The 22,044-nt window shown below is 38.6% G+C and overlaps 1 protein-coding gene and 1 long non-coding RNA gene across 3 annotated transcripts in view; one reads left to right on the forward strand and one right to left on the reverse strand.

Annotated features, from left to right (window-relative positions):
* Positions 1-22,044, forward strand: part of LOC122527114 (low-density lipoprotein receptor-related protein 2) — a 42,961-nt gene that overhangs the window by 3,758 nt on the left and 17,159 nt on the right. The window contains exons 2-7 of the mRNA XM_043650998.1: positions 2,627-3,109; positions 19,176-19,298; positions 20,128-20,259; positions 20,622-20,876; positions 21,225-21,479; positions 21,856-21,972. Coding sequence (XP_043506933.1) covers positions 2,944-3,109; positions 19,176-19,298; positions 20,128-20,259; positions 20,622-20,876; positions 21,225-21,479; positions 21,856-21,972 — 1,048 coding nt within the window. The 5' untranslated portion in view covers positions 2,627-2,943. The remainder of the gene's footprint in view (positions 1-2,626; positions 3,110-19,175; positions 19,299-20,127; positions 20,260-20,621; positions 20,877-21,224; positions 21,480-21,855; positions 21,973-22,044) is intronic.
* On the reverse strand, positions 35-15,687 carry LOC122527130. Of its 2 annotated transcripts, XR_006306284.1 has the most exons (4): positions 15,676-15,687; positions 15,114-15,116; positions 8,828-8,834; positions 35-2,167 (listed from the first exon to the last, which is right to left on the reverse strand). It is a non-coding gene; the product is annotated as an uncharacterized LOC122527130 (long non-coding RNA). The 2 variants fall into 2 exon arrangements; XR_006306283.1 differs by lacking the exon at positions 8,828-8,834 and having other exon boundaries at positions 35-2,315.

Here is a 22,044-nt window from a genome sequence, read left to right on the forward strand (position 1 = left end):
ATTAATATGCAATTAATAAAGACACATTTTTTATAAATTGTACTGTAGGAATTTATATTTTATTTATACTGTTGAACATTACAAGAAATGTTTAAGATAGTTATGATACAATGAATCAGGTTAAATAAAATATGGACAAATAAATTAAAAAACAAATGTAATAAATTAAAAACCAAATGCGCATATCAAAGACTAGCGAGAAAATTATATTTGATATATTTAACTAAGTATAATTCAATAGTTCAATAGTATAGAAGGAAAGTCTCCCTGAAGCGCCATCCTTTGGTAGAACTCCAAGTTATGAAACTTAAAAGAAAATACAAGACTATACGCATAACCAGTGTAGAATATAATGAAAAAAATAAAAATACTGGTTCTTTTTTTTTTGTGTTCAAAGAAAAGTTCAGGGAAATTAGTAATTTACCATTGGAATCATGTCCATCATTATACACTACGTCAGGCGTAGTCGTGCGCCGACTGGTACGGACAGGTACCAAATGCCACAAGGTCACGACTCGTGTATCCGTATACATGAAGGAAGAGAGCCAACACGAGACGAGGAGAGAAACTTTTTATTGTGCGACTTACTGTTGCGCCAGTAAGGTGCGCAGCCAATGAACAGCGAAATAACAGGTGAAAGAACATGTACGTTGTACTGAAGATGTCTCTTCTTCGCAGGAAGGCTTTTTTAGGAATTTATTTCCTTCCAGAAAAATATATTCCACAACATATTCTTAGCTGTTAAAAATCACCAAAACGTAATTACTACACTAAAAAAAAAAAGAAAAAATCCAGAGTAATGATTTGATCCTGATACTTTAGTTTCAACATTTCTAGTCTCAACATTTGTCAGTATTTACTACTCTAACACATTACTCAAAATCAGTGTATCGGTGAAAATTAATATAGCACAAAATGTACTAATTTTGAGAAATATTGAAATTGTCAATAAAAAATTAGAAGACACTGAGAAACGAAATGAAAGGAGAAGATCGTGCAGTAATATTTGCTTCGACTTTTAAATACGTTTGCGAGAAAACGCATGGGTCGACAACGTGTTGTTCTCTCGAGCAGCACCACCGGGCACGGGTGGCACGAGTTCACGCTGTACAACTTCATTCACAAACAGTGTACGCAAAGACAAATTGCGGGTTTCCCTCTCGAATACCACTTCCAATTAACTCTGTCGCTACATGATAGATTCTTGTATTTACACACGCAGGTACGCAGTTATTTAATCACATTCTTTCTCATCTCCATAATCGTCCATATATCTTCTTTAATTGATTAAATATTTGAAGTACTCCGACATCTTCAGCTGTTTCTCTTTACTTAAGGAAAAATAAGCTTTTACAATTTTTCTCTTGGAACAAATAATTAAATACTTTTGTACTTCTTTCTTTGATGAATCCAGCTTAACCTTGAGATATTCAAAAAACTAAAATAGCGCTTGGAAAAATTTGTTAATACAAACAAAAATTTGACATGAAAGAATTCAAAGACCAAATACAGGTGCACGTTCTTGGATTTCTTAAGATTTGCACATGAAGTTGAGAGAATTCCAAGGGAAGACGTTATCTGTACTGTGGAACCGGAACCAATTATATACCTGAGTACAATATACTTCGAACGTTTCAGGAATACAACTTGTAGTTGTTCCTGGATAGGACCCTGATAACGCAAGGACAAAGAATTTGAGAAAGCGTAGAAGGGTCCAGAAAAGAGGCGGAGCGTGATTGAATGCTAAAGGTGAAGGAAAAGGTTACTAAAAAGAAATGTGCTGTTTAAATACAGAAGAAAAAAACAGAGAAAATTCATTCTTGGGACCGAAGAAAAAGTGAATTAATAAGGTCATTTCCAAATTTTTATAAATAATTTACCTGGATCACTTGATGAAGTGCTGAAACTCTATATTATTCCTAGAAACGAAGTTAAATTGCTGAATATCTCACTGTGAAGCACTGCAGAAAAGGCAGAGCAATATAGCAAATTTTATGGTTTCAGTGAAGGCACTACGATTTCGGTAAAACATGCGTGATAATATGGTGTCCAACATCTTAGGTGAGGTAAATTCATCCTGTTTAATTAATAAGGCCATTTCGTACCAGTCTTCTTAAAGGAAAATGATTTTTCTTTCAAGTGCTGTTGCTCTCAGAATGAAATGAAGCTGTAAAATTGAACAAAATGTAGCAGTACGTTACAACAATTAGTAAAACCGTCTCTTAAAGTTCTGTTTCTGGAACGTGCACGCGAGGATGTGCGTAATTTAGGAAGAAACAATTGTAAGAAGTTAATCGATTATTTCTAACGATCGGCTTTTACGTCTTATTCAATATCCATGTCACAACGTTCGCAGGTATTCGCTAGCTAAATGCTATCTTAGCGGGGAATTTGTCACACGTGGTGCTTGGAACACCATGTCTGGCGCATGCGCGGCGTCGCCGGAGCCTCTAGCCCCCGTACTCGGACGCGTGTACCTACGCGCCCCGGAGTCAGTCGTTCGCTGACCGCGGTCGCGTAAATATTATGCAGGTCAGCGATGAACTGAGTTCGAGACTCGCTCGTGCTCTCTTCGCGTTCTTTTTTTTTCTATCTCTTTGTTTCCCCTCTCTTCGTGCTGAGGGAGGCCGGTGCCTGCTCTTCGTTTCGGGAGGAAGTGCACGCGCAACTCGCGACTGCCTCGGCGTCGACCTGAGCACACCTTGAGAACCAAGATCATCGTTCCTTTCGGTCCTTACCTCGAGAGAAACTTTGGGAGTATTAATTCCCGAGTTTAGTCCCCTCCCCCCGAGTTGAAAGTGCGATCTCGGTAACAACACTCGGTTTCTTGACTCGAGATTCGAACGGTGTAGTACCAGAGAGGAATCTGTGGTGCCGGCAAACGGAGTATAGTGGCAACGAAAATTGTGATCGTGAGAGGTGTGCGGTGAGAAGGACGGTGCGATGGCAGTGGCTGCGGGGCCACGCCGGCCACGCACGTTCCTCTTCGATGGTAAATACTTTTCCGGGACTACTTTCGGGACGAAGAATTTGTTGCGGCCAGTCCTCGATGGGTTCCCGCTGATCCTAGTCCTGGTCGGTATCACGCAGGTTGCCGGCTTTAGGATGGGTAAGAATGCACACCGAATGGTTATATTTTTATCTGTAGGAAAAGTCACGTATTTCTTTTTTTTCCAATTGATCTCTAACTTGGTGTAGTAACTGTGTACTAGTTTCACCGTAAATGGTCATAAAATGGTCATAGCTCGGATCCATCTCGGAGCCACCTGTATCAACGATACACATTATTAGTTTCTTTTGCATTGTACTATAAATATTACTATATTATATAGTATATAATGTTACTAAATATGTAGTATTACTATTACTAAACTATATAGATATAAATATAAATATACTATGAATATTACTATATATTATTACATAAACATTATATTATGTATACATTATGTATCACATTGTACATTATGTATATAACTGTACGTTGTTAACTAAATATCACTGTCAATAGCTTAAATAGAAGTAGACTACTAATAGTAAAACCGACTATTACTAGACTACAATTATTAGAAAACTAATAGTAAGCCAGATCGTGATCCCCGTAAATGCAGTCTGTAAAATTGCGCCGTGTTTAAAATGTCGTAATACTTAAAATGCAGAGAGAAGATTTGAAACTAGATTTCATTGCATCTGTCGAGTAGCAATTATAATTTGTCGTTGAATGTTGCAAGGAAAGGGACGAGAAACTGTTCGCGACAACCTGTTCGCGTTCGCGGGCGTTTGCGCGTAACGTGGTGCCGCACGCATATATCGATGTCTTTCGATATGAATCCTTGCGGCTCTGAACGAAACCGTTAAAAGCATCGAGTTTCCACGCATACAGTTTTTGCGTACAGTCTCTCAATATTTGGCAATATTTTTCGTTACTCGTTTCCTGTAACAGAGCAATTATTAATCGACGTGTTTTTAACCTTGAATTTAACTTGTATCGAAGTCGGTCTTACAAATTTCATCGTCGTTTCATCTTATTTGTAAAAACGGCACGTTTTATTAATTCTACAGAGTCATAGACGACACGTTCGTCGATGAATGATCCATCTGTTTTGCCCTGTGAGAAGATGCCCAATTGAATCTTTTCTTTTCTTCTCTCTCATACTGCGCTGCCTTCGTTCAGAAATTGCTTCATTCAAAATATTCCGATGAATGATAATTGATAAATAATTGATACGACTCGGTGCCAAAAGAATTGCGCAATGGCCCCTTCTCCCCCGAGTGCCATTATTACTCGCATTAAAACGTTTTATGTTTTTCTTCTTCTTTTTCGAGAAACGTACCGCTCCTCACCTCCGTCTTGGCCAATTAATTACCAACGGGCCTGAAAAAAAGAAAAAAGAAAACGAAATTACGCAGAGAACGAATCTTTTAAATTGTTTCGCGCGATCTCTCACGATTTATAAATTTCTAGTTGCAGTTTTATATATATATGATAAGTAAAAGAAAATCCTGGAAACGGTCAGAACAGGCTGTTCTCGATCTAATTCCGGCGAACGCTCTAACGCCATCGAAATCGCGGTCGTTTTTGCATCGAAGCGTCTCCGGGCCGGCTGCTTTCTCTGGCTCTCCCCCCGTAGCAGCTAGGTGTGCGACTTACCGCGTGGTGCTTTTCCTCGGGCTTGTCCGACTTTTTAAAAATCCCACCTCACATGAGAGAATACAGTTAACGAATCGAGCTGGGTTTACCGTTAGCCCGTTTGCAGCCGCGACCTTCGTTTCGTGTGGTGCGCGATTCTAAGTCCCTAGGCCGCCTGAGAGAGAATCCCACTAGAGTCTCGACTCAATCGCCTGTTGATGAACTCGAGGAGCTAGAATCAATGTAGGAAAATTTGTGAGGTGTAGAACGAATTCCTCTGAGAAGAAGAATTCTTTTTCTCTGAGAATAAAAAGAAATTCTGCTCGAAGGAAAGGAGAGAATAAAACAACGACCTCGAGAGTCGAACGATCGACGCCTGTGAAAGGAGTAAAGCGTAAACGAGCCTCTTAATGATCTTTTGGGACAGAGGAAGTTAATACTGAAACTACCAAATTTATAATTTTTGTTAGATATTTCATCGACATGAAACAGCGTATTTTTAGATTAAAATCTTTTTTCCTTTAATTTAAAGATTTAAATAATTTTTAAAATATACATATAAAAGCTTGTATAGTTCATTGTATTATAAAGTTTCCCTATTTTTTTTTTTTTTTTTTTTTTTTATGGACTTCAAATTTTGTCTCTGATGAAAATTTTATGCTTTCATCATTCAAACGGTAGTTCTACTGTTAAAGGGGAACGGAAATTTTTTCTCCTTTAAAAGAACCAACAGCGTATTGGTGACATTTACGCTTGGTCAACGAAAAATGTCAGCCATTCAGCAGACGCGAGTGGTATTTCGAATCGGGCTCGAAGGAAATGCAAACGGACGTAAAACATGAAATGACAAATATTTGCAAGGCGATTTCATTTTCTCCCGACGAGCGTTGAACCGAGAAACAATACGTTCGAGCTTCTGCGCGCTTACGGACGACGAATTTTTGCGACGAGTATGTTACATCGTCTGTTTGCATCATCGTTCGAACGTTTATCGGTACACGAGACGAGATCGTCAGGTATTTAGTAATTAGTAAAATTTTTCACGCGTGTTTGGAAACTCGCGGTGTACCTGGAGCTACAAAATCGGAAATCGAACGAGACTCACGCAGTGGGTCATTGGCGAAACGGACGTCTCGATCTGCTTTTTCATTCCCTAATCCGCCCGGAAAGGCAGCACCTTCCCGATGATCGTGCCCCGGCAAACGAAATAAACACCAGATGAACGCCGCGCAGTCACGCAATCTTCACGAAACCGGTTTCCGCCCTGCAGCCTTAGTTCGCGTGTAAATCGATCTGGATTTTTTTTTTTTTTTCTTTTTTTTGTGAGAACCACGACGACCTGTTCGTTTTTTCTTTTTCTTCTTTTCGCGCAAACCTCCTCGTTCCTCTACACGAAATTTTTCTCGTTAAGCCCCGTGGTAACGAGAGAATCGAGTATACATACAGATGACCGAAAAGATCTCGAAATTTTCAACCGACCCTGATTGAAACGACAAAACGAGAAGGTTTCCCTCGTTTTGTCGGGTCGGATGAGGTTAAATTGGTTTTGCATCTAATTGGTACGCACTTGAACGATAGTGATCGAGGGCTACCGGTGACTCGCCTTGTCTAATGTCCACACGGTCCACACTGTCGTGAAAGAGAGAGAGATAGAGAGAGAGAGAGAAACCGGTTTTTCGAATTCGTAGTAAACACGACTCGGAGGAGAATGTTCCGAATTGCTCTTCGGTGGACTGTCGAGCGTCTTCTAAATTTTACTTCGTGCCGATTTTCTCGACGAAAATTTCCCCGGTGTTTGTTCGTGCATTGGAAAGAAATCGAACTGCAAAGCTGGCCGCGCCGATCGCCTCTAATCGCAACGAGATAAATAAAGCTAGTCTACCAAAGATAAATTTCGCTTGGGACGAAAGTCGCCATCTTCGATCTGTATTTTGCACTTCATTCACGCCAAATCCGGAACTTTAACCATTGGTCGAGACGTAACGAAATGCAAGCCCCCTGCGAGTTTGAATTTTCAATTTTGATTCTTCATACTGAGGATTAATAAATATATATATATATAATATAATAATATTTTACATCGATATAATAATTAATGTTTACTTAGTTACTAAGTAAATACTTACTAAGAGAAGATCATAAGGCGAGGGAGGACGAATCGGTGTAACGTTTGGTTCGATTCGTTCGGGGAAGAAACGAGGTACTTTTTAGCAGAATCGAAAACGCGTTACTGTGAACCGTGTGGATTTAAATGCCCCGGCCTTGAGAGGTTAAACGTCAATCTGGGATAAATGATAAATCCGAGGCCGAGCGTCACAATCGGACAATTGAGTTGAAAAATCAGACGTATGTATGTATTTGCTTTTACAGGCCGGTTTGATTAATTTTCGTTGAACTTCTGTCTTTCTGCAAGAAATGTCACACTGGAATGTGTGCAGATAGATGATAATCGTACTCGAGAGATCGGTGACCTGCCAAAAGAAGAAAAAAGAAAGAATTAAAATACGAAAAACGAGATCCTGTATCCGTATTGCTATGGATCGGAGTAACTCGATGCCATTTTTGAGCGATCGCCGTATTGTATTTCAACACGCTCCACGAGAAGAATGCAACTTCCCATATTCTGGGAAGCGAATTAAAAATAGGGTAGGCTGGACCAATAGATTTTTTTTAATGCATTACAATTTGAAATCTATGATCCTTAACCCGGGATTACCCACGTGAGGGTCTAGTCGCCGGGATGTACCTGCGCTAGACCCCCAGGTAGGTAATCCCGGGTTAATTTCCGATGAAAATTTTGACGAACTATGTGCACGGTTGGGACACGCGAGATTTATTTTTTTATTTCTGGATTAGGTAATTCCCACATTGAAAATTCGAAATATTGAAACTACTAATGATGATAGCTATGTCACCGATGAATATACGCTAATGTACAGTCTATTGTATGGTTACTTTATAGTCTAATGTATAGTTACTTTAATCTAATGTATAGTCTATTGTATAGTTACTTTATAGTCTAATGTATAATTACTTTAATCGCACGATTTGCAATTTTATTTTACTACTCGTCTTTCACGACGCAACGTTGTTTGTTAGACAAGCGTCTATTAATGTAGTGACTCTGCATTATTAAGTGAAACGAAGTACGTCTTATCTGGCTAGAAAACATAATCAATGACTGTGATAAAGACAGTGGCAAATGTGCATCTCTGAAATTTTTATCTAACACGCGATGCGTTAAATGCAACTGCGATACTACGTTTTATTTTCGTTATTAATTATTAGAATTTTTCCAACTATTTGTATTACCTCGTGTGTCGACATTATGTATTTGAAGCAAGATGTCTTTGAATGCAACGGGGGACTTTCTCCTTCCTTTGGACAAAGAAAGAAGGAATTAGAGCTTGTAAACTCAGACAACTCTCGAATGCAAGGTTCTTGGGTTTCATCGACCCACTGATTCGTACCACTTCTTTTTCTTGTGCTAATAATTACACGTGCACCGAGGATGTGCTAGTTGGATAAGAATAAAATCCAAATAGCACGCAATACGAGTTAATAAATCACCGTGAAACATCCTTCATTAATGCAAGATACTCTTATTTAAATTACGTTTAATTAATTTTTCAAAATAATTTTTTTCTTTTGCTCACCTTTCTTGCTCTAAGGATTTTCACAAGTTTAATCAGGATTTTCTAATGTCGAGCGATTTGGTCGAGGTTCTCCGACAATCATGAATTTAATGATTTTCTATCGATGTACCGCTATCCTCTTGCGTATTCAGGAAACATCATTTCCTTTGACCTCGAAGAAAAAACAGCTCGCTTAAAGGGACACGGTTCTCACTAATTTCAACGAAATTTAGTGCAACAATAGCTCTGTACCGAAAATAGATCAATTAATTATGAGAAAGATGCATTTAAAATTAAAAAATGTTGTATTTTAAACAATAGAATATATGCCAGGTATTCAGACATTGCATCGAATTAGATCTTTGAATTTTTTATACTGGTTTCGCATGCAGTTGTGAGAACTTACCTAATCTGTGAATTTTTATTTTCTCTGCACTGTTATTTACTTCATTTTATCTCAATATGTTGATTTTTACCACTGCCATCCGAATGATGTAAACACGTATAAATAGCTAAAAATTGAACAGCTGAAGATCGTAATACTGTGGCTCTGAAGTTTCACAGACCGGCTGATATCTTAAATAACTGACAAAGTATAATTTTTGTAATCTTCAAGTGCATTTTGTTCAAAATTACCGATTACTTAAAAAAAGATTACTTAATTCACACAGTTATCTAAAGTTAATAGGTTCACTTCGTTTTTTAATGTATTCTTAACTTATTTAATTGCATGCACACGTCACAGAAACGATTATAGTCAGTTCTAGTTGTAATTACAACGCCTCGGAAATTGTTGAAACCGGTTAAAAATCGTAGAACTGGCTATTATAGAATCTAAACACTAATTATATTTGTTCAAGTCAGTTAATGAATTATTGCAAAAATTCAGAATTGTGTATTAGATGAACAGATCGTATATATAATCGTATATAAAAAACCATTATTGAATTGATCCTTTTTCATTCTTGTACAAAAAGCGCCAAATATAGGAAAACGTTCGTACAAAATTACTCTTTGGGAAGTTTGATTTTTTGTCGTTAGAAAAAGAAGATAAAGAGAATATAAAAAGTTATGAATACATAAAATAATAAATGTACGATATATGTGCTTATATATACAAATTCAGTGCTTTTTGTTTAATCACACGCGGAGAATCAGGAAATTTATAAGTGTTAATTGGCAAAAATTAGCGAAAAGTTAGCCATCAGCACGACTCTTTTAACATTCGGTACGTGGACGTTGCCATTAGCGGCATACACCTATACGGCACACGCGAAACCGTAACGATCATATTTATTTCAAGGTTTTTTCCGAGCCTCTCCAGTTCACGGTCGATGAATTCTGTGAACTGGTGACAGGTTCTTCGGATCATGTTTAACGCTTCTGAAAGTCATTGGCGTGCCTTTTGTGTGTATGTGTATATGTGGCAAGAACGTGTTGTAAAAAATTCGGCTTCCTTTTTAAATCTTGACTATTACCAACAATAGAACACTCAAATCGACTCGGTATGTTCAGAGGCGTGCAAAGTGTGCCATTGCGAATTACTCTCCGCTACGAATAAAAACTAAGAGTTCAAGGAATTCATTCCGTGAAATGGTACTGTTTAATAGCGCCCTAAATCATACGAAGTTGATTATTGCTCTTCCTTTCAAAGCTCGTTTAACTAAAAATTGAAATTGTTAAAGTGAAAACAGATATGAGCTTGCATGATTCATGAAATTAATGTATTTACCTTTTGCTTGTAGTCTTGTAGTCTTGTGGGCCAAAAGTTTCTTTCCACTTATTTTTTAATAAAACTTCAAAATATAAGAAAAAAATAATTTTATTAATTTTAACAGTTATTTCTTTCGTGTACTTTAATCTGTAAAAAAAATTTTAAAAAGTATACAATAAAAAAGTTACAGTAGGTAGTGATTTTGGGCTTCTGTACATTAAACTGAAATGGTTAGGAAAAATCTACATACAGAAAAGTCTACCAAAATCTAAACTGGTGTAGTTTTTCGGCAAGTTTCCCCAAATCCTGATATTTTTGAAATAGTTGAAGACATTAAGACACGAACTCCCATATTGGTTAACTAACCTCAACCAGTTTGTAATGTTTAAACTGGTAATTGGTAACAAAATGGTAATTCGCGTGAGAAATGCTTCGTGGCAGAGAGCTATCGTAGGCGAAATATCCTGGTCGATACCTACAGAACGGAGCCAGGTTGACAGGTTTGAGGCTGGCAGGTAAAGTCGGTAGGCGAACCACAAGTTCATTGGCCTCGGCCTAGCGGCCGATCGGATAGCGGGACCATACCTCCCCGATTCTCCTTCTGCCTTCTCTACACCTTCCTTCTTCTCCTCCTCCTCCTTCCCTTCTCGACATCCTTGTTTCTTTGTTTCTATGTTGCGTGTGGTGATATCGACTTCGTTGCGACTGCCGGTCTTTTGGAAACCGGCGAGAGAGAAAAAGAGGTTAGATTAACTCTCTCTTTCTTTGTCTCAGGATGTTTTTGGATCCTGAAAGATATACTATTTTTGTCACGACATGTAATCGAAATTATCAAGTAAAATAGACGTTCCCGCGAAAGTCCTGGTGAAAGTGTTTCCGCAGACCGTTGCATTTTCGAGTGAACAGCGTTTGAAAATTCAGGCCGCGCATGCGTGGTGTCGGCCGCGTGTTGCGCGCTCATTTCGAACGGGGAGAACTCCCGCGAATCGAAAGAGGATGATTTACTTTACGTTTACAATCGACACGATATTTTTTTTCAGATAGATACGCCTGGCTGGAACAGTAATACGGATGGTCTGTAATCATTCAGAACGTAAAACTATATTAAATGGATTCTTATCCGAACGGACGGGTAACTGATCAATTAAATGCCCCGAGCTAAATGATAAATGGACAGTTGATTAGTACGAACCGCGTGTAATTGATCGATAGGTTGTGCGCGTGATAAGCAAGTAAATACAAGGTTGAATGAACGATTGAATAAGCGCGTCGGACAAAGGGGATAAAAGTACAAGAGATCCCATTGATTCGTCTGCAGGTCGATCGCGTGGGAAACTACAACTTTCACCCATTGGGGATATTATGAGAGAGCTCGAATCTAGCGGTTCTGGATTGCTGTCGACTGAATTGCATTTCTTAATGTCAGCGTGCGCGAAGCCCGTCCCGGCTAGTTATGATTTATCTGTTATTTTCCCTCTATGTCAACTTTCAGCAAACGCACGTACAGCAGAGACATTTGATTGTTCATCCTATTTCCATTATTTATCCTCAGCGAGCGCTAATTGAAGCACTCGGCTTTGACGATTTAATAACTCTCACGATTCAATTTCGTTCGGCAATGTTTTTGTAGTAGTAAAAAAGAAACGTCACGGACATTAATAATTCATGAGAATACAAACTAACAAGTTCAGGAATTTTCATCTTTACAAAATAAAAATAAGTGGCACTTGCTATGGAAAATCAGTGCTCTATACGTTATCGATTTAGTTTCCCACGAATTATGGAATTTAATTTTCGCAGCTTCTCCTCGCTTCTATGGTTTACAATCGTTGTTACATCCTTCTATAAGAACATCCTGCCATTAGGAAATAGCAAAACGTAAAAGGACAGCTACGAACTTAACCATCGTAGGAGTCAATCGTAAATGTGAATCGTGTCGGACGACCTGGAAACCTTTAGGAAGGCGCATCGAAGCCACGATCGAAGAATATCAACGAGAAAGAATGTGAATAGTTGCCTCGCGTTGTCTCTACTCGAGATTCTTGGCTTTCCTCGAGCCGCTGGATCACTCCTCCTTTCTAATTTACGGGCCATGTTTCCCAAAGTTTAGTATAATCGGACACTCCTGCTGTGTTACTGCATTCCCTGTAATATAAAATATAATACCGTTACAATTAAAAACACCGTATTATACATTACTATATCTGAAATATTTACATTGGTCATTACGTTGTACTATGTACTTAGTTATAACGTTGTACTATACTTCTCAATGAACGCCAATGGTAACAAGTTGTAACTGTAGTATCGTATAGTAACTATAGTGTCTCCTAAGGATAGTATCTCCTTTGCTTTGTTAGAAAGGTGTCTCAGCCTCAACTGAGTGAGACTAAAGAGCAAAACTTGCACTTTGCATTCCAGTGAGGAGGAGGAACATCGAAGACTAACGATGTTAGTTTTGCAAAGCGGAATCAGCTTTAACGAAAGGAAGTTCACCGCGTTATGACGGCTGGAACTGGAACGAGCGTGCAATAAGCCCTCGTTGTGCGGTGAGGTTGCCGGTGTTCCTTTTTTATCCACAGCGTTGAACCGCTTCTTCCATCCTTACAACCGTCGCAACAAAAACATTAGGAGTCGTTCATACAATAGATCGTATTTTGAATAACCTCCCAACAATCTAAAAACAATTTAGTTATAATCTAGTAAACGATACGAACAGCGAGACATGAGGGAAACAGGAGGAAGAATTTTTGTAGGAAGAAACTTCGTTGAGATTCGGTTGTAACGACAGTTGGTTCAGGCGTATCGTGGGCCGAAAGTTTTTGAGCGAGTGTAGTCGGATCAACGAACGATGGCGACTGGTAGGTGATCGAGACGCGCGTAATAGGTGTGTCATTCAACCGTTCGGCTCGTATCTACTGTACTTGTACTTGTAGTCTAGAAGACCATGGAGAGACAAATGTTGGATTAATACCGTGGGTGAAGGGAGCTTCTTTCAGCATTTGTTCGCAATACGTATTCCACTGCCGTTTCACCCTCCGGGCGATATTCGCGTCTGCCACCTATTTGAACTTAAACAGATATTTAAGTTACAGATATTTATCATCTGTTCAGAACTAATTAACCAGACCTTTGATTTTTTAATGTTCTCTTTCAGTTGCGTGGAAATTATTGTTGCAGGGCAATAATTGTTATAATCGTCACCAATGCGAATACAATTACTGTTGTAAGCGGCAGATTTTACACGGGCGACATCTGTGCGAAGAACCACGAACTTCGATGAAATTGTTTCCCGCCCCCACGGGGGATGCCATATTTGAAATGAAAATTGAAAAATCCGTTACTTTGAATTTGTGCGAATAATAAAAAAAAAATATGTATATATATATATATATATAAGTGAAATATAAGTAATATACAAGTGAAAGTAAATAAATATATTGTAGGAAAAGTAATTCTTCCCATAGGTGCTTGAAAGTTTCGTAAGTGACGCTAAATACAGGCGCGGACGTACGAATCCACACCATGTCGAACAAGAACTATTGTTCCGTTTTTGTCGTCGTTGAAATGTAAAAGGTATCAACGATATTTTTGCAAAAAGAATTACGCGAAATGTTGTGGGAAGAACGTGTTTATCTGTAGTGTACCATTTAAAGTCATGCTTTTTACCTGGTAAGATTTCCACTTACCCAAAACATAACCTAAAATATATATATGTATAAACGAAATTATTTTTAAGAAAAAAATATTTGACCGTGTAACGTCGCAGCTTAATTTTTCACGTACATGTAAAATTTCATTTTCATGAAAATATTTTGTGATCAATTTTACATCTATGAAAAAGTAAGTTGCAACCTTTGACCTGTAATATTACACAGGTAGTACAAATTGTTTTTCTTAAAGATAATTCTTAAATATTTCTTATAAAGATTTTACGATATAAATGTTCATAAAATATTTTTATCTTCAACATGTTAATTCGTCGTGTAATGGTTGACATTCACCATCGAAATTTGCATTAAAACTCGCAGCCGTACATTTTGAATTTAAACATTTGCAAATCTCCCTGTATATGTATATGTATACGCGTATATATATATACATAGTGACTCTTTTGATCAAAGCAATTCCCAGTATTTCGAGAAAATACAGATTGTGGTTGTAAAATGTTCAACGAAGTTTCAGATGTTCGACGAGGAATCTCGGTTGCAATAAATGGAATCTGGAGATCGAGCAATCAAATTTATCCTCCTGAATAATTTCGAACGCGTAATCTGATTAGTATCGGCACTGAGGGCGATTACATTAATGGAGAAGAAGACGGCGCGACATGGAATTAAGGTTGAACGTTCGCACTTCGTTTCAAATATTCATTGTACATCATGTACATATTTCGGGTCATCGTTGTCTTTCTCTCTTTGTTTGGTCACGTGGAATCTAGATTGAATGATAGAACCGGGACAAGGCTGTATTTATCGGTCATCCGTTATACGACACGTCGAAATTCTTCGATTCTGTCGTAGATGCAAATTACCGGCTATTAAGCCGGAGTTATGTTTTAGCCTTTTTCGCAGCGAATGTCTCCGCGAGCTCTTTTTACGGCCGAAGTCATGGAAAACTAGCGGCAATGGGACAACGAAGGACGTTATATTTTTTCTAATACACCATCGATCGTTCGCTACATTGATATCGACGAAATGGATATTGAATTCAAACAGTGGCGCTTGTATATTATTGTCAAGGAAGAAAATATTAGAAAGAATTTTTGCGATAAAAAGAACTGTATTCTCGATCGTAACTGTATACTATAGTGAAACGTATATATTGCTCGTATTAGGAAAGAAAAATGCAACAGGTCAGCAACAACAACGTTGCAAGATTGGCTCCGAGTAATTAGACGCGTGGCTATTCATACGCGTTCACATCAGACAGCCAGTGAAAGTGATTTCTAATCATCGAGATCCTCACAGACGTGTAAAAACAGCCTCGTCGCTTCATGCCGACTGTAGCGTTGATGAACAATGAACGCTTTATCTGAACGCTGGCCGGAGTTCTAGGATAAATTCCGGTAAACGTAAAATCTCGTTTGTGCCAGGCAAGTGAATAATCATTCCTTCAAGGGCGATTAACTGACAAGCTCAATGTATAATTACAAGATCATCCACGAGTGGATTTACTTTACTATTATTGCGTCAATGTAAAATCACAGAGCCTGGGTAAGAAAAATTTGGAAGTATTAGATTTACAAATAGAGTTATCACGTTCCCATGGAAATCCTCTTTTTTCAATTTTAAAAAGATGAAAAAATACTTTCCACCAGGTTTCAATCTTCGCAAGTAATGAAAATTCGCTAGTAATTTTCTTGATGAGGAGTCTAACGAGGCCGTTGAGTAGAGAAGGTCACGAGAGGATCGTACAAAGAAAAAAGGAAAAAAAAAAGAAAGAAAAAAAGACGTGGCAAGGAACGAAGGTAGGCGAGTGCATTTCTCTGGGCTTGCTCCCCTCTTCGACTCTCCTCCGCGATTCCTGATCGAGTCTCGCTGAGTCTGGCCGGGTCTACCGACGTGCTGTCGGTACCAGGGCGCACCGCCTGGTACGAGCGGTGCACTGTCCCCCCCCTCCACTCCGTCACCCCCTTAGCTGTGTTTGTTTCGGTCCGATACATTACGCTTCTCCGTCTCTCCTGTTGACGCTACAGCACACCTCTGTTCACGATGCACGCCGACGGAGATGAGAAAATTCACAACTCGCGCGAGAATGCAGAGGAGCGGACTGTTGCGATCATCTTTTGATCGCCGTGCTGGAAGACAGCTTTGCAAAGAAATACTTTCAAGCGGATTCGACACAGCTGGAGAATAAAAAGTAAATCTGTCAAGTTTAGCCAAATTAAATTTGGATACATTAAGAGATATTTATGTTTGTCTTGGTAGTATCGTATTTTTCGTGGTACAAATGGGTTAATGACCTTGTTATAAATTGAACTAATTGTATTATTAAGGGATTACTCTTATCTTTGTTTGACAACGTTTCATTCTCTTGTTTAGCGATATTCCTCACGTTCGGAGATTTGGTTTTTTGAAAACCGCATTCAGGAAATTTACGTAACGTTTTGCGAACGAGAGACGTTCGTTGTGTGGAACATGTCATTTTTGGTTCCGCAAGGGACCGCATATTTTCTCGCCAAGGACACGTTGCTCGATGTTTTCGTGACCAGGAACAATAAAACACTTCCGGATCAGATATCATTGCGAGAAACGAAAACATTGATATCTTTTATCTCTGTTTTACGTCCTTGGAATATCGTTCATTAAAATTGCTGTCGATCTTTTCGGATTATTAAATTACAACCTTAATTGGTACTCTCCAAGTTCCCAATCAGAGCGGAAGTCTCAGTGGAAGGGGAAGGAATTTCACGGTTTTAAAAGAGCAATTGGGAACAAATAAATATTATGTTACAAGCCAATCGGAATACATACAAAAGAAGAAAAAGAAACAATCGCAGGTTCTCATTAACTGTGACATTGATGATATCATCGACATCGTCTGAATTAAATGCTGAAATAAAAAATAAAATTTTATTGAATTTCCATTTGATACAGCGATGTCCTAAGATGGGATTCTCTTCATTTTTTCATTGACTTTTAGTGCAAAGGATCTCTGTATCTTAGAAAGGAAGAGGTGCAGTAAAATCCCAATTATCAGGCATATTACGGATCAATGATTGAACTACATTCATGGAGCGATAAATACAAAGAAAGTAACTAGATGAATAATACAATATGAGCAATATATTGTACTTGATTAATATTAATTTAACTTCTTTTTTTTTTATAAGCATAATTTGTGACGATTATCGGAGATACAAGTAGATACAAATTGCGTCGCATAATCGGGTGATGGAAATTTTTACCGTACGATGGAAACACTGCGTGGGATGAAAAAAAGAAACAGAAGAAAAAGGAGCTGTAGGAGAATATAAGAAGGATATTCCTATACGGCGACACGTCCTTGTAATTTTGTGGCAGTAAGAGCCAATATTATTGAGCGTACGTCATCGAACGCGAGAAAGGCTAAACATCCTGTTGGTGTTATCCTTGAAAGGATGCACATATACGGCAGGTAGATACGTACTAGATAACCGATTCTAGCTAAGGCTGAGGTTCTACCCGTTCCATCCACGAGTGATACACTCCTTCTGTTCTCAATGCCTTTTTTTCATTACTCTGTACTGTGCTGTGAAAATTATTCCACTAATTGGTTCAATCGAAACTAGCCTTGAGGAAACGAACTTTTGAATCGTTTGGTTTGCCAACTTCTTTGGAGTTTTACGTAGAGTCGTTTGTTTAAATTTAGTTTTGCAAAGGAGCGTGAAATAGACGATAGAAAGGGAGTTAGATAACACGTAGCAGTGGAGGCTCGTTCGGTTAAAATTTTGTAATTGCACTCTCGTAATTATAATCGCTGGTAGGTACAGGTACAACGTGCACTGGGAACGGGACCTGTTCTCATGCGCTGGAAAGCCTGTCTCAGGTTTGTTCCACAAATTTTATAGAAAGTCAGCCATTTGAATGAGAAAAAAAGAAGGAAAGAAAAGATTCGAGACCTTCACTTTGTTTACTCTTCTCTCTCTCTCTCTTTTCTTTAAGGAAAAGTTAGGAACGAACGTTTAACTGATTCCATTTTGAACGAAATTAGTCATCGTGCCCCAAATAAGCAAATCAAATTAAAAACCGTTTCGCAAAGTGAGACAACTAGATTCACAGTGACATTCGCAGACCTCTACACACGTATGGAATTTCTCAACATAAATAAATAAATTTTAGCGTTTGCATGTAAAATACAAAGAAAGCGAAGCACGTAGAGTTGCAAGAAAAAATTTCACAACTTTGTCTTACCATCGTTATTTTGTCGTAAATACAAGTCGTTTTCGTGGAGTTTGTTTTGCACCAATTAATTTAAATGAAACATTGTCGATAATTTAAACTGTTATAGAAAAAAAAAATCGTATAACAATCTGCTTGGTCTCGTTTTAAAGCGCGAAGCTTCTATTTTTGACTGTTTGTCAAGGATAATTTCTTTTCGTTGAAGTAACAACAGTCTGAATTACCTTACTTATTTAAGTTATCTTATTTTAAATTTATCTAAACACAAACACGCTGATAATTAGCTGTTTATACTCCGATATTAAAGTAAGAAACAGTGATTATTTTTTGATTATTTTTTTTTTCAATTGTTTCTAGCCAAAGGGAACGCGCGACCTAATCTATGATATTATGCCAGGCTACTTCCTCCATGCATTGCGCAGTATACGCTCATCACGGAGTATAATTACCATAGCAGGTCTTTGATTTCATTCGGAGCCTGGATCTTGTATATCTTATCTACAAATCCGAGGGATTTATTCACGAATTGAACGTTGTAATTTTTTTCTTTTGATCGTCCTGCTTCTCCTGGCGGTACGAAACGTTCAGGAGGAGAAGAAGAATCTTTCGTGTCTCACGAGTGAGAAAGAGAACCGCAAGAGAAAAACGTTTCGCGGAGAAAAACGATCAGAGAAATGTGTATCTCGATCAGAGAGAACTGCCAGCATCCATTTGAACCTTTCACCTATCACGCCATTGATATGTCGTTTCATCAAGTCACGAATGTTCCCTGTTTTTTCCCTCTTTTTTCTTTTAACTCGTTAGTTTCAGATCACCCATGCTTGTTAACAATTTTCGACCTCTATCTCCATGAATTGTATTCTTATTTGTTAAATTGTTAGTTGAACGACTTAGAATTATTACTTTACTAATTAACAAAGAATCTCTCTTTTTTTGGAAGATAAGATATTGGAGAGCTTCTCCCTTCAATCCATTGATCCAAGTGTGAAATTTCTTCTCTAATTGGACAGTGAATTTTTCTCCATTTTGATTGCTAGATTCTCTTCTAAATTTTACTTCCGCCACTGGAAACGGAAATCTGAAGAATTAACTCATCGTTATTTCGTTGAAGAAGATGTGTAAGATTTAAAAATATCTTCTCGTTAAAGAAAGAATAGAAAACTGGTCGAAGATAAAGAGACATAATTACACTACAGAATTTTGTGATTAATCTTACATTTTAAGATTGGTATTGACAGTAGTAATTATAAATGATAATGATTAAACGTACGATCGACGACTAATAGTACTTTCTCTGTTTGCTTTTTTTATAGCTTCTAGCAGCAACTGCGGTGTCAATAGCTTTAGATGTCTCGACGGCAGCTGCATACCGGCTGCTTTAGTCTGCAATTATCAAAAAGATTGCGAGAGCGCGGAAGATGAATTCCAAACGTGCAGTAAGTATTTCCGTGAGACCTGACGGAACCTCCAATTCGTCCAAGCTTGTTCGAGAATTTTGAGCAAACGGGAAGATTCGTGGGAGGAGAGCTTTCAACTTGTTGTGGCGATTTGTAAACAACCGTGTCCGGTTTTATTTGCAACGGATGGAAGAATCACGATCGACGAGAGAAGCGCTTCCGGAAGGAAGATTTGAATCCTCTTCGGTGCACTTCCGGCGCGACTTGAAGGAAAAAAATGTGCTCAACGAACGTCTACTATTATTTTCGATACCCCCCCTCCCGCCTCCTCCCGTTACGTAATCGTGTTGGTTTTTCTTTTGTTCCTCGTGATGATTTAAGCGCCATTCACGAGTTTACGTAATTACAAATTGTTTGTCAGTCTGTTGTCCGAAATTCAATTGACTTTATTTTATAATTACTTTATTTTATAACTAAATGCTATCAATTTGTAAATGTTATTTTACAAAAAAACCATATAACTCTCTGCGCTCTTTCGTTATTTCTGAAACAGTGTTATTGTCACTTGCTGGCGTGACAATGTTTAATGATCAATATTTGACTATGTACCCGTTTTGATACAGATGGGATCAATCTTATCTTTGTGCGTTTTGTTTGCGTTCGTTAAAGCGTAAAATCAGAATTGCAGCGATATCACTAACGTTGCTTCATTAAAAGCACGTTATTATTATTAAACAGCAAATGTAGTATAGTAGGAAATGCAAATTCGTGAAAAGCACAATTCATTGAAATAGAATTCTACTGTTTCAGTGGAAAAGAAATGACAGACAAGTTCAAGGGGACTTAACGAAACGAATTTGTTTTGCAGCACCACCAGACTGTGAGGCTGGTCAGATTACTTGCGGCCAGTATATTTTTAACAAGACTTATTGTATACCTCCCCATCAACGATGCGACATGACCGTCGATTGCGTCGATGGAACCGACGAGGCTGGTTGCAGTGAGTACATCTGTTTACTTATATCGTGAAAAGTACAAACACTACAATCAGATACAACAACTTGGATAACTTTTAATTTTTCAAGCGACATAATCTTTTGTTTCCATCGAGATAGAGCCGACAGAGATTTCTTATATAACGCGAATGGAGTTACAGTGCTGTAATAGTGGAAGATACGCATCGGCACATTGTCACCGCGCGCGAGAGATTATGCAGATCATTTGTTTGTCTCGCAAAAGAAGCGTGGAGGGAGAGAAACGAAAGAAGATTGCATTGTAAAATTCGTTTCGCGCTGTCATATGTCATATAAATGACCAGAGAAATTACCAAGTCGGAGATTATTAATTACAAACGTCGAAAAGGTTACAGGAAATGCCAGCCGGATGACTTCCGGTGCGGTGGCTCGACACCCGAGCTCTGCATTCCGAAAGAGAAGAAATGCGACGGTTATCTGGACTGTCGAAACGGCCGGGACGAGGAGAAATGCGAGAACAACGCGAAACCAGCCTGCAGGTTGGATCAGTTCAGGTGTAATTCCACGCAGCGTTGCATTGAACAATCAGCCAGGTGTAATTACAAGGACGACTGTGGAGATAATAGCGACGAGGAGAATTGCAGTACGTCTCACTTTTGCGTCCGACGTTCGTTTCTTTTTTTTCCCCAAGTTCCAGAGTTCATTTCTTCCGTTTCTTTTTCTTTTATCGGAAAATAATTTCATCCAGAGATCTGCATATAATAAAGATTGAACGTCAATTTACAATCAGAGGACTTCCAAGCTTGAAAATGTTTTTCTACTCCACCCTAAGTTTGGTACTTGTATCTTTAAGTACAGAGAAAAGTCTTCAGTCTTGGAGTGTCTTTGAGAATGAATAAAAGTGTATTAAATTTAAAAGCACACGGGTTTTCTTCTTTTCTAAACGTAGGCTTGTTAGCAGAGGAGAATTACTGAAGTTTCATACTTTCAGACTTCCAACCCTGCGCGATTAATCAGTTCCGTTGCGCGAATTCACTTTGTATACCAAGATCCTACGTTTGCGATGGTTACAAGGACTGCCAGGATGGATCCGACGAGAAGTCCTGCACAACCACCACTTGCCCTGTGAACAAGTTCGTGTGTCCAAGGGGAACACCCGATGGCAAGCCGCTTTGCATTGATCGGTCTCAGATCTGCGACGGAAAGTCTGACTGCGAAGACAAAGCAGACGAAGAAGCTACCTGTTGTAAGTAACGCGTGTCCCCCATGAGAATCTTTGACGATTTTCAATTCAGAATTGATACACGTGGCAACAAACAGGAGGCAAGAGACAGTCTGATTGTGGTTATTTCTATTAGAAGCAATGCAAATATATATCGTAAAAATATAGGCATGCACAGTAATCAAAAGATGTACTTGTACCTGTGTTGTTCTGTGTACCTACTCACTAACAACGAGTCTTTTGACAAAAATGTCTGCTTTAATTTCTGACGTGCTAAAATGTGGATCCTTCAGATCAGGTATGAATCTTTATAGAATTCCAACTCTTTCCTTGCTTCGAATGCTCGGATTGATAAATAAATAAATACTACCTCGTGACTGTTGTCTTCTTTCGTCCACAGCGTCGGTGATATGCACCTCGTTGGCGTGTCGCTACAAGTGTCGGGCGTCTCCCACAGGAGGTGTTTGCTACTGTCCCCCCGGCTGGATCCTCGCGAACGACTCAACGACTTGCATAGGTACATCAATGTCCCTTTACAAAAAATGTACAGAGAACTGTTGTACAAGCTTACCGTCGTCGTCTCGTCACA

Source organism: Frieseomelitta varia, unplaced genomic scaffold, assembly GCF_011392965.1.
Source record: "Frieseomelitta varia isolate USP_RPSP 00005682 unplaced genomic scaffold, Fvar_1.2 scaffold_212, whole genome shotgun sequence".
NCBI lineage: Eukaryota > Metazoa > Arthropoda > Insecta > Hymenoptera > Apidae > Frieseomelitta > Frieseomelitta varia.